The sequence below is a fragment of the Gambusia affinis genome, linkage group LG01 (assembly GCF_019740435.1).
Source record: "Gambusia affinis linkage group LG01, SWU_Gaff_1.0, whole genome shotgun sequence".
Taxonomy (NCBI): domain Eukaryota; kingdom Metazoa; phylum Chordata; class Actinopteri; order Cyprinodontiformes; family Poeciliidae; genus Gambusia; species Gambusia affinis.
This window is the reverse complement of record NC_057868.1, coordinates 15,483,900-15,501,065: the sequence shown is the minus strand read 5'-3', so window position 1 is coordinate 15,501,065 and position 17,166 is coordinate 15,483,900. Positions and strand designations below refer to the sequence as shown.

General features: G+C 40.7%; 1 protein-coding gene across 8 annotated transcripts in view; it reads left to right on the top strand.

Annotated features, from left to right (window-relative positions):
- The window catches only part of prkcz (protein kinase C, zeta), a 100,657-nt gene that overhangs the window by 10,799 nt on the left and 72,692 nt on the right, over positions 1–17,166 (top strand). For 5 of the 8 annotated variants that reach the window (XM_044097381.1, XM_044097300.1, XM_044097607.1 and 2 more), the window contains 2 exons: positions 1,650–1,739; positions 2,614–2,664. In XM_044097381.1, the coding sequence (XP_043953316.1) occupies positions 1,650–1,739; positions 2,614–2,664 (141 nt within the window). Of the gene's footprint in view, positions 1–1,081; positions 1,174–1,649; positions 1,740–2,613; positions 2,665–5,308; positions 5,360–7,954; positions 8,065–17,166 lie in introns of those variants that run through there. The other 3 variants (XM_044097444.1, XM_044097904.1, XM_044097987.1) reach the window with 3 other exon arrangements.

Below are 17,166 nucleotides of genomic sequence, written 5' to 3'. Positions count from 1 at the left end.
TGCTATCCCAGCCTACTCTGAATGCACCAGTTACTCTCTGCCTGATTACCTCAATTGCATGCCCCTGTTTTGCTGCCCATAAAGTTCTCAGGTTCTCTCCAGTCCTCTGCCAGATCATCTGCAGCCCTGACTCAGCTTTCAAGCCAACTGTTGTTAGTGATTTGCCTGCGTACCTTTAGAAGATTAGGGACTGTTTTTGATCCCTCCAACGTTGTTGCTCCTTAGAGTCTGTTAGTTATATGCCTGTTTGGATTGCTTTGTGGTGCATGACTCCTGCTCTCTGTCTGACTAGCTGATTCTGGATTCTGGATTTTGTACTTAGTACTTGGATTCTGGAGTTTAGATCTGGATTAGATTCTGGATTTGTGTGGACCAAGTTACTCCTCATTTTCCCAAGAGGAACTTTGAGTTTGTGTATTCTTCTCTGACCATCCCTCAGGATTCTTCAGAGTACCCTAAGGTGGAAGAATTATCCTTTATGGTAAAGGAATGGGTCAATGAAACCCTTGTCTGTCATGCTTTTGGGTATGCCTTTGGCCCACATGCAGAGTATTCTCAGAAGGCAATTAGTAAAAAGCAAAAGGTTTTTGAACAAAGTGAATAATGAAATGTGCATCTTTGTCTGGAGTTCTGGAAACAGGAGAGAATGGGAATGGAGTGGTGAGAAGATGAATAATTTGAAGGGAGAAGTTGAAAGTAATTATGAATGCTCCTGTGGGCAGCGGAGGGTTCTTGGAGTGATTTGATTGGAGCTGCTAGATGAAGGAATCGTTGGAGGGCAGACAGGTTTGGCAGACCTGACATGGAGTAAGAGGAGTGGGGCACTGCCAGTCATGGAAATGAAACCAGAAATCTTCACAGAGAGTCTTGAAGACACGAGGAGGCTCCTGGTGGCACAAGCAGCTTTATTCAGGAAGCTGCTGAGAAACTCTAAAGGAAACCACAACGAGTAAGTGTATAGTCATTGAAAACTCAGGGAGACACAGAGAGCACTGGACACAGGTGGATTGGGGTACCACTGAAGGTAACCACTCATGTACCAGAGGACTGACAACTGGCCTTCTTATACTCTGGCAGATGAGGCTGATCGATTTCAGGTGCTTCTGATCATGCACCAGGTCCACCCTCCAGTGGAGCAGCAGCTTCCTGGCTTCCTCCGGTGGATATCTGTGGGTAATGAAGGAAACCACACATAGCTCAAAAGCTTCCCAACACTGTCCCTTTACTGAACCTGGTCTTTTAAAAGACAATCTCTTACTATGATTGTCACCTGCACTGTAAAGGCAAAGCCAACCACAAAACCGTTTCAGATTTTCTCACAACTTCTCCATAAGACTGAGCTCAGGACTTTGTGATGGCCACACAAAACTCTGACTTTGTTGTTCTTCAGCCACTTTGTAACCAAAATGCTGCTGGGTTTTGTCCATTTGGAAGACCAATCTGTGCACAAGCTTTTACTTCCTGGCTGACATCTTTAGATGCTGCTTCAATATTTTAACATAATATTCTTTCCTCATGACTATGAATTGTACCAGTTTCTCCTACATCAAAACAACACCACATCATGATGCTGCTACCCCTGTATTTCCCAGTTAGGATGGTACATACACCCCATTTTTCCTTCAAATGTGACCTGTTTGTGTCTGCAGGAGACCCTTGCACTATTTCCTCTCAGATGGAGCTGGAGGAGGCTTTTAGGATTTACAGGAGAAGCAAGAGATCTGGACTGTTGCTGCATGGTGAGTTCCTTCCTCATCTGCTTTCAAACTGGGCATTTTGTCTTGGAGCAAAATAAAGATCTGGAGGCAAATTATCATTAAATCATAAATTCAAAACATCTGTTGCCAAAAAACAGAATTTACATTGCTATTTGGCTTACTAATAATTCATCATTGATTAAATTATTAATAAAAACAAATTCTTTAGTTGAAGTGGCACCTCAAACAGTGACACTTTTCTGCAGCGACCCCCAAAGAATTCTCTAATCATTAAAAAAAGAGTATCTTTCTCATTTCCCTTCTATTGGTGTCCAAAGGTCTATTTGTATTAAATTTGTGATTTTTTTTTTTCCCCGCCTCGTTCATCTTTTATTTTGTTAATAATCAAACTCTAGAGGTTGTGGTCCAACCTGATCCTCAGTAGGTAACAGCCAAACACTTTAGACCAGCTCTTTACTGTCTCTAGCATGTTGCTATGAAATAAAATAATAGTAATATAATTACTATTTACCAAAAGCGTAAAAATAACTGATTATTGAAATGTTCATTTGCATACATATGTATTTTACGTCAATTTAGTTGTCTTTGGCACTTAAGGCCTTCCACACCTTCCACACTGTGTGAATCTAATAATGTCGTATACACTGATGCAACATGTTTAGATGTTTTTGAAGTCTACTTTCTTGACAACTTTAGCCAAAAACTCTGTATTGTTTTAAAGAACTATAAGAGTATCAATGAATTCTGTCCTGGTCTGTGACTAATGTTTACATTTTTACATTTGTCGCTGCCATTACTTATAACTCACTCTTGCTTTTTAGAATCTGAGCGAAAAGTAAATCAGTAATGTATTTGTTTGGAGTGTAACCTCTGAAACTCTTTTTGTCTCTTCCAGTTTTCCCCAGCGCTCCAGAGCAGCCAGGCATGCCCTGCCCTGGAGAAGACAGTAAGAGGATTCTTTAGCCCCCCCTTTTCACATTTATTTCAACTTTGCACAGTTGTTTCAGCTGTAGCTGAGAGGCAGCCAATCATAGAACTGTGTAACACGATGCAGTCAGGTGTGTGCTGTTTGTCTTGCAGCAGCCAAATCAAGATTCTCTATTAGAATCGCAGACAGAGGCAGGATTTGTCCGAGAACATGTCTCCACTGCACTCTCTGATTTTATTCCTCCTACAACTTGGTGATTGACCTGTTGTTGTTCCAGTCACCTCTGTGTTATGACACTACTAAGGTTTGACTGTAGCATATTTAACAATGAGAAAATTTAGCAAGATGTTTTATTGGATTGGTAGCATTTCATATCCCACTACCAGCCTGGAATTCTGGCAGGACAGAGAGTGACCTAATCTTTCCATAGTAGAAGCAGAAAGAGAGTCTATTAGTTTTCTTACTTTGACATTTCTGCTTGAATTATTTTCAGCTGTAGCTGAGAGGCGCCCCATAACTCTAGAAATGTTAGTATGAAAGGGACTGGGATATTACTGGATTGGATCCATTTACACAGATATGTGATATGTAAATATTAGTCCAAAACAATGAGCCTTGGCTAAACCGTCTGCATCTGTATGCAAGCAGAGAAATACAGCTCAGAGAAACACTGCAAACATTGTTAATGAGTTTGAACATTGTCTTTCATTTTGACTTTGATCAGTGCAAAGAGATTTAAAACCCGGTGTAAAATGTAGTGATTAACAATGTCTCCAGCCTTCAGGATTACAGTTCAAGCACTTCTAGGCCGTCAGATTGGGGTCTCTGTACAGAGAGGACAGGTCTGCGTCCTGTTATCCTGATAATGTTGGAACATAAACATGAATTTCTAAAATATTAGTCGGAAGTAACCTAGTATTTGTTTGATAAAGAACTGGTTTGTTCTGACAATGTCGTGAGGATAAAATAACATTCTATGCAGACTTTAAGATAGAACTTAAATTATATTCAACAAAATGTCCTTTAGACACTGCACATCGAAAATGACTTGGAGGAGCAAAGGGCATGCTGTAATTAAAAGCACCGGGTTTGGTCTCTGAGGGACATAAATGTGCTTATCCAATTTCATGGTGGCCTTCTCATCAATGTGATGTACATTCTGCAAGTTGAACAGTTGAACCTTAAACACCAGGATTCGCTGAAGTAACTGGTTTAAGAGAAAACATTTTTAGAGAAGTTTAATTGATAAGATCAGGGAAACAAATATGGAATTTGCCGTATAAACATTTGAAATGTTTTGGTTAGCTCCTACAAGAGGCAAATGTTAAACGCCTGAATGAACAGTGAGCCATGCAACCAAAAACATTTTGGTTGCAGAAACTCCTTGCGCCTGGCTGTGTAGAAAGAGGAATGTAGTGACCTTGAACAACATGGTTGTTGGGGCCAGAAGAGGTCTGGTCTAATTTATCACACACAAGCATCTTTTAGGTTAACAGAGAGCAATCTGAAACAGAAATTATGCAATGGGCTGCAGATGTGTGGACAAAAATGGTTCAGGTAAATAACAATTCAACAGATCTTCTAACTCCTGGTCAGAACAGAATAGGATATTCTGTATTGATCCCCAAGGGGAATATAACATTTTTGAAAAATCTACCTAAGGTATGCACAAAACCATCTCTAAGTATGCAACCATGACAGCACTACTGTAATCAGGAACTTCAAACTACAATTGGACAGAATGGAAAGACTTTGGTTTGAATTTTAATCATTGTGTCTGTGACATTCAGATGGTAGAATCAGAGTTTGGTCTGTACACCATCCATGCCGCCTCGGTTCAACATGGTGATGGAGATGTTGATATGGTTTAAAATTCTAAGCATTTCTTCCATCCTGGTTGGAAGGAGAGCAGACTAACAAGTTACAGCCGACCTGGAAGACTGACACAGCCAGCATCACTTCAGAGACACGTGAATGTTGTTCAGCAGGGAAAATTTGAGAAATCCAACTGAACTGAAGAATAAATTATCTAAGATGTTGTAATATGTAACTGATATAACCATTTTCAGTTTAGAATGTTTTAACTAAAGTCAGCTAAGGCGGGTAACTGGCTTTCACGAATCCATGAATGTATTCACGTTCCAGCAAGTAATATGACATTTTTCTGCTTGAAGTGAGGGAGTTGATACTGATTAGAACTGCATTTGAAAAAAATCTGGACTGAGCCTTTAGGAAAATAATCATTTATGCTACTTGTGTGTCTAAAGCCAGATTCAGATTTTAGTGTTTGAGAATGACATACTGCTTGTTAAACATGTTTTGCAACGAATAGAGTCAAATAGAGGAATGAACATATGTAATTACAGATTGAATAAAGTTTTCAGTTAGTTAGTTGACCCTTATGATTCAGGAATATAAGGAGGATACCTGTGGAAGGATGGACAAGTTGATACACAACAATGTAGAATCAGTCCAGCTGTTGAACTATGAGGATTCACTGTTGCCATGTTCCTCCCCCAGTTTGTTCTCACACTGTTTGCTTCACTCCCTCGCTGTCCATTTGCTGTGCTAGCAACTTTCTACTGATTTTGAACCATACTCCTGGGTGGGTGTGTGTGTTTCTGTGTGTTGTATTTCATGGGGAACTGTCGGCTTTAGTGGAGACTTAACCCAGGTTTACTGGGCGAAGAGAAGAGTGTCGTTCTGTGGGCAGGTAATGAAAGTTTTGCTTTTATATCATCTGTGGATGACTGCTGTTACGCTTAATTTGGTTCCATACTTTAATTAGCTGAATGATGAGGCGAGGACAGGCTTGTCTTCTCAGGGAGGAGTAACAGGGTTCACAGGATGGATAGATGAAGGAAGTCACAGTTGCTTATTTATTTTCACACTGTTTATTTTCTAGGCTAACTCAGATCTTCTGAAACTATGCAGAACAAAATAAAAGAAAAAACCCAAGATGTTTCCACAACTGGGTTTCATGCAGGGAATATTTTCAAGAAACTTGATATTCTGAAAGTTTTAGTGGCCAATTCCAAAAGATTTACTCAATTCTCAGTTTTTCATTTTCATAAGCATTTTTCAACATAAATGAATGATTTTTTTTTTAGCATTTAAATGTCTTAAAGTGGACTTGCCATGCTTTTAAATCCTTCCATTTTGCATTGAAATCGTTCAGTTGTGGTTTATGCAAAGGTGAAATGAAATGCTTTAGTCTGAATTCCTCATCATTGTAGTTCCACAGGTTGCTAGTTTAGCCCGTTCTAAGGTGCATCTGAGAGCAACTTGTTTTGGTACCGTCTCTTTAAAAGCAAATGAGATACTTCACACCCCACCCCCACTCCAGGTCACAGAGTATTGTTTGGCCATTTTTACAGTTTGATGGCAGAGATACAATGGTCTCGCAGTGCAGAAACATCACTGAATGCGTTTGGATCAAAAATATAAACAAAACACAAGGGCAAACTATTATTGTAATAAGACAATTAAAAACACAGCATGGTTCTGTCCTCAAGGAGCTAACAGCTAGCAGACAGAGCTAACATAAGCAGAAGGCATAATGCAGTTGTTATTAAAATAGTGGCCAGGATGTCTTAATATCACCCAATAAATTCATGTCTACAATAAAGTCTGCCTTTTTAGTGTTATTTACAGCTTACTGATTTGCTGTGTCTGTCGTTTCCATAGACAGAAGGAACTGAACCTTCACTCAGACAAAATCCTTTGGGAAATCCTTGATATTAGTGGAGAACCTTTTCAAAGTTCTTGGTTAAACTTAGCTTTTCTTGGAAATGTTCCCACAGCGCTGGGAAAGTCCTTTGTGTTTCTACAAAGCACTTCAAGAAAGAGAGCTTTAGCTATGTGATGCTGTTTGCACAGTGTAATGAATTGTGTAGCTCAATAGAGCAAATCAAGCATCTTGACTCATCTGCTTGCAGCAAAAAATTGCTGTCAGAAATGAATATGGACGGATTTGCAAAACTGGTTCGCTGGAGGTCCATGACCTTGTTGAGTAATAGTAAAAAATAAAAATAAAAAACTGAACAGACTGAAACATATAACTCAATACATGCATATTGCATGTCCATGTAACAGGGAAAGGCTCATCCAAACAACAGAAACAAGTTCCAATCCTAAGAAGCTAAATAGCAGAAGCAACTAACACGTTTTAGTTGCTTCTGCAACTAACACGTTGCTTATTATTGCAAAAATAAAAGTGCAATATGGTCACAGTAATACAAGCAGCCTTTCAAACTAAAGTATCAACACATAAACATTTATTATTTAGTTGTTGAAATCAAATTGATCACAAGTAAAATTTGGGGTTTTGCTATTTAAGTGGAATATGTCACTTTCTTTTCTAGAGATAGAAATATGTTTATGTGAAGATTTCCTCTAAAATGACATAATATTAAATGGGAATCTTTCGTTTATGTCAGTATGTTTTCATGATGCAAAAGTCATATGACGAACTACAAACCAACTACATCAAAAGCTCAGTGAAGAAGAAAATTCTCCTGAAAGTAGTTTGATGTTGATAATTTAATCAAACTAAGAGGCATATGGAGTGTGTGTGTGTGTGTGCGTGTGTGTGTGTGTGTGTGTGTGTGAGAGAGAGAGAGAGAGAAAGAGAGATGGGATGAACAGACCTCCCTCTGTGTGCTGAAACTGATGCAGAATGGGAGGAGGTGGAAATGTTAAAATCCTGGATGTTGTGCTCAGGGGACAGAGGCTGCTTTGCACTGGAACCCCCCTTCCACCTTCCTCGTCCCCATCACCACCAAACTACACCCTCCTCCTACTCCTCCACACCGCCGCCCCTTTTTCCCATCATCCCCCTCTCTTCCCATCAGCTGGCCTGGCACCGCTGTCTCTCTGGGGGCGGAGCCTGCCTCTCTGCTGCATCAACACAAGAAACAGAGGCGGACACAGTGTGAAAGTGAGGCAGGCAGGCAGGAGAGGTTTATTATACTCTGTACATAATGTACAACATGAGCCTGCCGCCTCTTTAGCTCTGAGCTTATTTTTGATTGTTTTCTGTGCCAAAGAAAATTGACAAAGCAGATGGAGCATGATTGACTCCAAAGGGAGGAGCTGAGAAGAGGTGAAGGAGAAAAGCAAAGCAGCTCTATCAGCTGTGAGCAGAGGGAGGGGAGGAAAGAGCGAGTGAGCTGGAGAGAGAGAGGGAGAGAGAGAGAGAAAGGAAATAATGAAATAAATCACAGGGAGGAGAGACCAAGAGGGAGGGATCATCAGAGAGAGGCAGAGGAGGGGATGTAGCGGTGTGTATCTTTGCCGGCTAGCCACACATCCACATACACACGCCTACATGTCCACACACACACACACACACACACACACTTAGCCTGGATAATGTGCAGATAGAGGAGGAGAGAGAGAAAGGAAGAAGGCAACCCGGTGAGCTATCTATCTCATATCTTCTCCTGCATCCATCAGTCCATCATTTCATCTCTCCATCTTCCTCACCAGCCTCTTTGTTTGAGACGAAGGACGAGGATGTTCCTGTCTCAGTTGTTTCTGTTGTGTTACGGAGGGAGGGGATCTGTTTTCCTCCGAGATTTTGCATGTGTGTGTGATTCACTGAGCTAGCTGCTAGCTGGCTGCCTTCACTCTACTGTAAGCTGGGAGCTTGTGTTTGCCAGAGGCTGCCCCTGCCAGTGACTGACATGATGTTGGCGTGTATACGCGGCTGCCATGTTGTTGTTGTGTCTGCATCCAGCCTTACCTTCAAGCTAATAACCATTCTACATCAGAGTATGTTGCATTGACTACATCACCTGATATAACGGGCTGGCTGTTCATTACAGCATCCCTCCTCTAGTTGTCCTCAGAGCTCTGATCATCAGGACTAACAGCCAAATGCTGCTTTGGAAGGTTATTTTGCAAAAAACCCCTCACAAACAAACAAACAAACAAACAAACAAAAAAACACAGCTCTTTCTGCTGAGTTGTGTGGCCTAAAATGGGTTAAAGGCTAAATGATAGAACTCAGGTGAATGATCGACCTTCAAAAAGCTCATTTTACCTCTTGGTTGCATCATCAGATGTAAAGCTAAGTGTGGCTTTGTCTCAGAGATTCAGTCACGATGCAGAAATGTTTAAACTTGTGTCTGGGATTGCTTTAGGGGATTTCTCACTTTGTAGCTGTGCTCCTTTCATAAGATGAGAAAACAGTAAAAACACTCTATCGTTGCTTTTGGTTTGCTTTTCTTTTTATATATGAAAGGTTAAAGAGAGCGGAGGTACAAACCAAGTTTGTTCACCAGTGAAATAAAATGTTATTGATTCTTTCTGTAGGCAGGTGTGGTGGTATCAGACATGGTGATGCCTTCAGGATTATCTCAGAAGGACTTGGATCAAAGACAATATCACTTGTGGCTTTGTGTGATCCATCTTTATAAAGTTGTGATTATACATTACAGTTTGTACCTGTAGACATGGGCTGGGATGCACAACATCTACTTCATAAGACCGAGACCAGACAACATTTTATTTAATATTTATTACTATTGGACTTTAGATCCATAACTAGACTGTTGTTGTTATATTTCATATCACTGGTTACATAAGACTAAGTCCTCTTAGGTTCTAGCAAGTTACTGCCTCATTAGTGCAGTGAGTTTAACACTTTAACCATTGTTGAAAGTACTACATCTATAACGTCTCTCTGTTTCTTCATGACCACTGGTTTCTCTCATTGCTTGATTATGTATGACGCCTGTAGTGATGCAGATTGTTTTACTTTTGGTTAATGATCAATAAATTGAGACACGAAAACTGTAAAGTGTTGAAAAATCCTCTCTGTAGGACTATCTGCTGTCCATCTGGGGATTTTTTTAACATTTTTCTCAAACAACAAGTTAAATAGCAGTTCCTCAATGCTTTAGGATTGCTCTGTTTTAGTGGTTGACACTGACCTCTATAATGGACAGGATCATCGTGCCTAGCTTCTAGTTGTGTTTTACCTAAAGTAACACTGTGGTGTTTGTGCTTTCAGCCTTATTAACCCTCACTTGCTCTCTGAAGTTTTACATCTTAGAGGCTTATAAAGTTTTAGAAGATTTTAGGCCAATATGAGTTGCATTACTTCATGCAATGATGACCCATTGCATGGAGTAATCTGATAGTTTATCCAACACTATTTATGTATCAAGGAGAAAATGTATATGTATGTGTGTGTTTGTTTTGGTCCTGCATCTTTTTGTTGACCTGTTTTTAGCACTTAATGGACAGTGCTCAGCTGTATTCCTCAGTCTGCAACATAAGTTAATGATATGCAACAAACACAATAATACATCTGCATCCATTTCCTCTTATTAATGGACATCACATTTAATCAGCACACAGAAGCTGCTACAGCGCTCCTTGGATTCGGACCCAGTGTGACAGCAAAATAAAACTCCAGTCAGTTGTAAGTAGTTGAACAAGTTAACTAGATACTATCAGACTAGATCACAGACTGCCTTCCAGTTTACTAGCTGATTGTGTGTGCCAGCATTGAAATCGGGACACCTGATTTCAACGTCTATTTTTATTTCTCTCCTAATCGGTCTGCATTCGTCATTACAGAAGAAACCTTATGGTCTGTCAGAACAACTGAATCAAGAGTACAGGCTCAACGCTGGAGGCTCTCAGTTTGTCATTGTCATGCTTGTGCTGCTTTCTGCTTAACCTTGGAGGAAAGAGTTGTTGGAAACGCTCTCATATCATTGCTGGAAGGCTTCCTGGCCAGCAACACAGTCAAACAAGGGAGAGGCTTTTCTGTCTTTATCACATCACATAACGCTCCAGTTTTTAAATGGGCTTTTGGACAAATCAGTGGCAGCCTCTGGCAGCTAATCTGAGAGCTAAAACTCTTTGTGAATAAGGCCAGACTAGGGGGTTGTTTTAAGACTCGATATTGCAGTCAGTGCAGTAATTATGAGCATCTATGTTCTCTACAATGACTGTTAGCAGCTGAAGCACAGGAAAAATAAGTCATGTTCTCCCTTCTGTATTACATTAGGATTTCTAGCTATTCATCTCTTGGCGCTTTGTTTACATTCTAACAGGGAAGAAATTCCCTCGGCTTAGTTTGGGCAAACTGTGGCATTACATAATCTCATCATCCCCAACTTACGACCAGGGTTGGAAAGCTACTTCCAGCATACTCATTACTTTCTTTAAGTTGCAACCAACAATGTAATCCTCTGGCATGCTTCTACTCAGAGATATAATTTGATGGGTTCTGACAGTCGTGGATTCATCACTGCACAATAACTTGTGCGTGGAAATGAGTTAATCAGTTACGCTTTGAGGTGCGTGCTAAATCAATGTCAATTTGCACCACTTTGTTTTGTTGACATCGAAAATCTTCACTATAAATCTGTATTTTCTACAAACAAACTAACTTCTCTTTTGCTAACAGTTAATAAAGGAAATAAATTAAAACCCCAGTTATGTTTTCTGTCATGAGGAATCATCCATTTTCTGCTTCAAGTTTCAGCTTTTGATTAAAAAAAAGAAGTTTCTGGTAATAATAACCTCAGCTGTTCTCCATCAGACTATGCTGATTCACCATATTTGAAGAAATCCACAAGTTACTTGCCAACAGTGAAGTTACAAAGTTTTATAGATTCTGAACATGTGGATAAGCTCTCCAGTGATGTCAAACACATTAAAATAAAAAGGGAAATTAAGTAAGTATGGCCATTTGAGTTCAGAAAACGAGATTTCTGAAAGGTTCTCCCCAAACTTGCTGAGCAACCTGGTGGTGTAAAGAGGAAAGAGTTTAAGAGTTTATATTACTTTACATTACTTTGCAATAACCCCTCAACCCTCAGCATTGTCTGTAAACTGATGATGAAACTTATAGTCCTATGGTTGAAATCGAATCTCCAGGAAATGTTCACTCTACAAAGCCGTTAAAAATATAAATTTCAGAACATTTACATTTTTCTATGAACATTTTATCACTAATACAGTTTTATGAGTGAATTTCACTAAAGGTCTCATCTTTGTGTCTGTAAGATCAAAGCAACCTCATTCAACTCCATTCCCAAAGGTACCCAGAGTTCATTGGGGGCCATCCCTGTCCCCTACGTTTGCTGCTTTTCCAATCTGTTCGTCATCACTGCACCCAATTAGCACATTTCCATCTCGCTGATGATTTTTGTAAGTTTCAGTGACTGAGCTTCTTTACACCATCCTCATCCTGTAGAATCTGGCTCTTTCTTTCAGTGACATTGCCTTGTTTATTTCCTAACTTATCTCCACACATTTCCTTTACTTTCCCCACTTAAACAAGTTTCCTCTCTGCTCTCGCCATACTTTATGTTTTTGCTAACCTCAATTCTCCATGCCATCCCCTCTTCCTCGACACAGCAATTTCACAGCTGAATCTAATTCCGTGTCACCTTGCTACCAAGCTCTCGAAAGGGAGGATCATTACACATCCGGCTGCCAGGGGACATCTGGCTTGAAGGAGCTTTAATTGGCGGACACCTGAGTGAGGGGCAGCAAGCAATAATCAGGCACAGGTGATTAGAATGAAGGTAATTGGTGGCAGAGCAATTACTCTGCCATCAATTTCAGTCCCCACCCTACAACTTTTAGATGCATCCCTGCTCCAGCAAGACTGAGTCAAAAGGCTGACTTCTCTCACTAGCAGTATCTTGGCTCTGCAGAGGCCTGCTCACGAGCCATTCATTTGATGGAGTAGGTATTGAACCAGCAACCTACTGATTGCGGGACAAACCCCTACCAATAGGTAGAAATATCTGGTTCTTAACTATATTCACCACCAATGACAAACACCCTCCCCCCCAAAAAAAACAACACATTTTCACTTTTCTGCAAAGTTAAATACTACTTAACAATCCTTGTTAAGAAGTATAGGACAAGTTGAATTTTAAAAGAGCATAAGAAATCTTATGTTTTTTGAACAATAACAATATTGCAACTCGATAGGCCAGGTCCTTTGAAGGATGTGGCTGCTGAATTAAGACACAGCCTGTGTGACTTAGTATATAATGGAAGCAGTTTCTTTTCTACCACTATAGGAAATTTAAGGGATAATAGCAACATCACATATAAAGGCTCACACAAAAACATGAAGTTTTTAAAGGGTTAAAAACTTTGACGCCTTCTCTTTAAGGGAGGGATTCCTTACTGATTTTGTTAATTGTTTGTTTTTATATTCCGAGGCACACAACAAGTTGGGTCCAGCAGGGCCCAGCATCTTGTGGTATGAAAGCATCTGTGCTCTGTGTGTCACAAGTTGACTTAGGGCTCTGCTCTGGTCTAACTCTACTCCTGGCCGAATCCTGCCTAGACCAGTCCCGGCCTTATCTACTTGCTTTTGGTGACGCTAGCCACCATAAGGCTGGATGCTGCCTGTCTGTTTTGTTTGACCGTATTTTATTTTTGCTCAAGAAAGAGCTTAAATGTTCTGTCCTTTCTTACAGCTCAGTGAGCGAGGCCTTAACAAAGTGGGGGCTTGTGGTCACCTGAACCTGATTTTTGTGCTTGCGCTCAAATGTTTGATTGTCTTTTGGCTAAATTGTTGTTTGTTTGCCTTGTCTTTTGTTTAAATTTTTGAGCACAAACTGAGCAGTGTCTTGTTGTAACAAAAACAAAATATAAAAATCAAGATTAACAATGACCAGTTGGGCAGAAGACGGTGTCCTCTGACATTTTGACCAGGACTTCTTTGAAACGGAGGCTTTAATCTCAGTAGGTGATTTTATTCTGGTAAAATAAAGAACAAATAAAATAATGAATCCATCCACCAGCAGCAGCAGCAGACTCCTTTCAGGATTTAAAACATCTGTCCCACATTACTCCCCTCTGCCTGTATAATAAGCTGCTCATTAGGAGGATGCCTTGCCACATGGCTGCTGTCATCTGCAGTTATTACTAACGAGAGCATTTGGACATTGAGCCCGGCTCCACACCCATACCAGTCAGCACACCTCCACTTCTGGCCATCTCTGGCTCCAGGAATAGCAGCGGTTTTGTAATGGGTCAGGTCTCCCTGCTGCACTGCAGCACACCCACATGTTCTCTCTGCTGCTAGCCGAGCGGAGCAGCTGATGCCGCTACAGCATCCGTCTGGATGTGGAACTGATCACTGTGGAACAGATGGTTGGAGTTGCAGTCAACATTTGGTAAATCATCCGAGTACTACTTGTGGAAGATCCAACTTGTAGACGGAGTAAATTATGAAAAGCCTGAACTCTACCTCCCTTGGTTGTTTTGTTCATCTGCTCTTAGGAAGGTTCATTTTCAACTTTAGAGTCTCTGCCAGCGCTGTAGCTTTGAAGCTCTCAATCACGCCTTGTCAGAAGGGTGTTAACTGTGGCACAGCAGTGCTCCATTGTTCTGCCTTTAACACACTGAAGTTTCTATAGTGAGCAGAATGATGCATTGTGACTGACAGGCACGTTCTCCTGAGGCAGTTCTGGGTTTGTGTTGACAAATCTGCCTTTGATGGACACTTCCATCAAACAAAGCTGCAGAATATTTACATGTTTACAATTTTCTCATGTTACTGTTGGACATTGAAGCACATTTGTGAATAGGAATGAAATATGACGTTAAATACTGTGTTCAGATTACTTTCTTTTCTGGCTTGTGGTTCTTTCTGTGAAGGGTTGCTGTGTTGTTTGGCTGTTGAGGAGGTCCCAGATAAAGAGTTGAGAATGGCAGGATTAGAAGCTTTCTGAAGAGGATAGCAGTGACCAGGACCAGAACCAGAACCATCCTCTATTGACCCTATTGACCGATGTTGTGTCAACTTCCTAAGAGCGGATGGTCGGAAAGAGAAGGACTTTCTTAATGAGACAGGGGCCCAATTTCAAGGCGTCAAATCAAGTCATGCTTGATATATTTAGCATGTTTATAACAACAGAAGTACTTGATTATGCTATAAAATGATTCTGTGTGACTGTAAAATACATCATCACTGTCCCTTTAAGGCCAATGCTGAGGCATTGCATGCTGCAGTGGTTAGAGCGGCGCCCCGCATGTGGAGGCTGCAGAACTCGACGCGACCGTCCTGAGTTCAGCTTCCATCATCAGTTTCCATCATTGGTTTCCGAGGATGGAGGCCCCCCACACCAGGGGGTACGATGAATCGTCATTTATTTTGTACATTTCATTTTATTATATTTGTATGACAAGCATCCAAAGCTTGTTTCAGACACAAATGTATTTTTGATTTGATTGGATTTATTTCAAACAAATCAGTAGGATCCAAGAAACAGGTGCATACATAACCAAGAACAAAATAATTTGTTTACCACTACTTTTCTGTTTGGTCATTGAGCCAGATTCCATACCCATACACTGGTATGGGAGTAGGAAGAAGGGAACACTTACTTAAGCATACCTGCTCTCTCAATCTTGGTAAAAAAAATAAAAAATAAAAATGGATCAGTTGTTTTCACCGAGCAAGCATCATACTAATTAGCTGCTAATGTCATCTTGTTTTCTGTTGTTTTGTATCTAAAAGCCTTGAGAAAAGAGAACTTATCTGCTGTTTCTTATTAGTTGCACATAAGAAGTAATGAAGCATTATTTTACTGGGTTGAATAGTCTCAGTTCCAGTGTGTTTAAGCTTGTTGGGATAGCAGCTGGAGACCTAATAGAGGAACTGAGGGCTATATGCCAAATAAATGCTAACGGCTCTTTGGGAATCACTTTGTTGCTGATGTTGTCTGACCAGAGGAGGAAGCGAAGCAACCGGTCCCAAGTTTTTAAATGTGTTTCGTCCTCTAGGGGATGATTCCCAGCAATCAGAATGACTTCATTTAATTCATATGAAGCCTTCTTCCTCCTAACTTAACAGAATGCAATTGTGGCGAGAAAATAGGGAGAATCCAAATCAAGTTTTATTCAAGCATTATAACAAGGTTGCAGACAGAATACAATTAAAGAAAAGTATGTCTACAGTATGTCTTGACAGCGAAGTATGCAGTGACGGTTTCTGATATGGGCAGCATGGGCAACTCCCAAGGGCGGCATGACCACCCTACAACCCTACAACCGGAGGATCTGAATGTCAATAGTGCCTAATGCAAATCATAACCCCCCCCCGTCAACAACCTTCTGGAGGGGGTGCCGGAAAGGTGCTTTTCCCAGGGCACCAAACAGGCTAGTACCACTTCTCATGGTATGAGACATAATCTGAAATCTGAAAATCAAACTCCTATGCCATCTCCCAGCACTCCCAGTACTAACTAGAAGCAACCAATCAGAGCCAGGAAGAGGCTCTTAGCGTTGTCAGTCATCTTTGTGTGTGTACTGCTCATCAGCCCCTTCTGCCCTCGCTCCCTGCTACGCTACACCTTTTTCCCGATAGCAGAGCCTCCAGGACTTTCTGCTCTGATACATTTATGGCGGACATGCTTGATCTTTAAACAGATTATCTGGCTCATATTATACTGTCACGACACGGTGACAATTTTAAAAAGCATATTTTTTAAATAAAAGTTGCATGCTTCAGCTTTAATGATTTAAGTTAATAATTCTTTTTTTTATATTCACTTAATATGTAATAATTTATGCTTTTGTTTAAGTTGACATAAAAAAAAATTATTTTCTGCTATGATACATAGTGTGTTGCTCATTTTCTATGAGCTTGAGATGAACATTTAAGAAAATATGCTTTACTTATTTCCAGAACCTTGTTTTCTGGAGTTCTAGCACCAATGCATAAGTACTAAAACCCTCTTACCTTAAATACATCATTAGCAGTCGGGCTTGTGGTTCCCGGTCGGATGATGGGATATGATGTACTATTGGAATAGATTTGACCTTATTTTGAGACTTTTAGGTGACCTGTAAAAAAAACCTGACCTCAGCTCTTTAGCAGCTTTTGGTAGCTGGTGGTGTTGAAGCTCAGCTGTAGTTATGATCAGGTTCTGATGCTCTCTCAGTGACGTCCAGCCTCTTCAGCTGCCACTGCAGGGATTGCTCAGTTAGTGTGCAGACCAGCATGATGCTGCTACACTCACACTGCAGTGTGAAGAAAAAAAAGGATGCAGGCAGAGTGAGAGATGTGTGAAGCAGCAGCAGCAGCGTCAGGAATGAAAAGTACTGACTGCCATCTGCGATGAACATGAGTCACGGATGTGATGCAAGGAATCCAGAGGTAATGTTGGCTTGCTAATGACGCGGCCGGGCCTGACACCGGCTCGCCGGGCTGAGCCAACTTTTATGGGAGTCTCTAGGGATTTTATCCATTCTGGGGAGAGTTGCTTCAGTCTGACCAGGTTCTGTTCTGTTGCTTTTCTCCAGTGCAGACATGCAAGCAGCGCTGTGGCTAAAAATAATCAGACACACTTTTAGGTGTCATGAGGATGATATTTTTATTTGCACAGCTGCTTCCTCCAGCTAGAGGAAAACCTGATATGTAGGTGTGATCCATTCAGGTCGAATCAGTTCTAAAAGAACTTGGCATTAATGGATTTCTCTTTTTCTGGGCAGTGTCTGTTTTTACAGAACACAACCAGATAC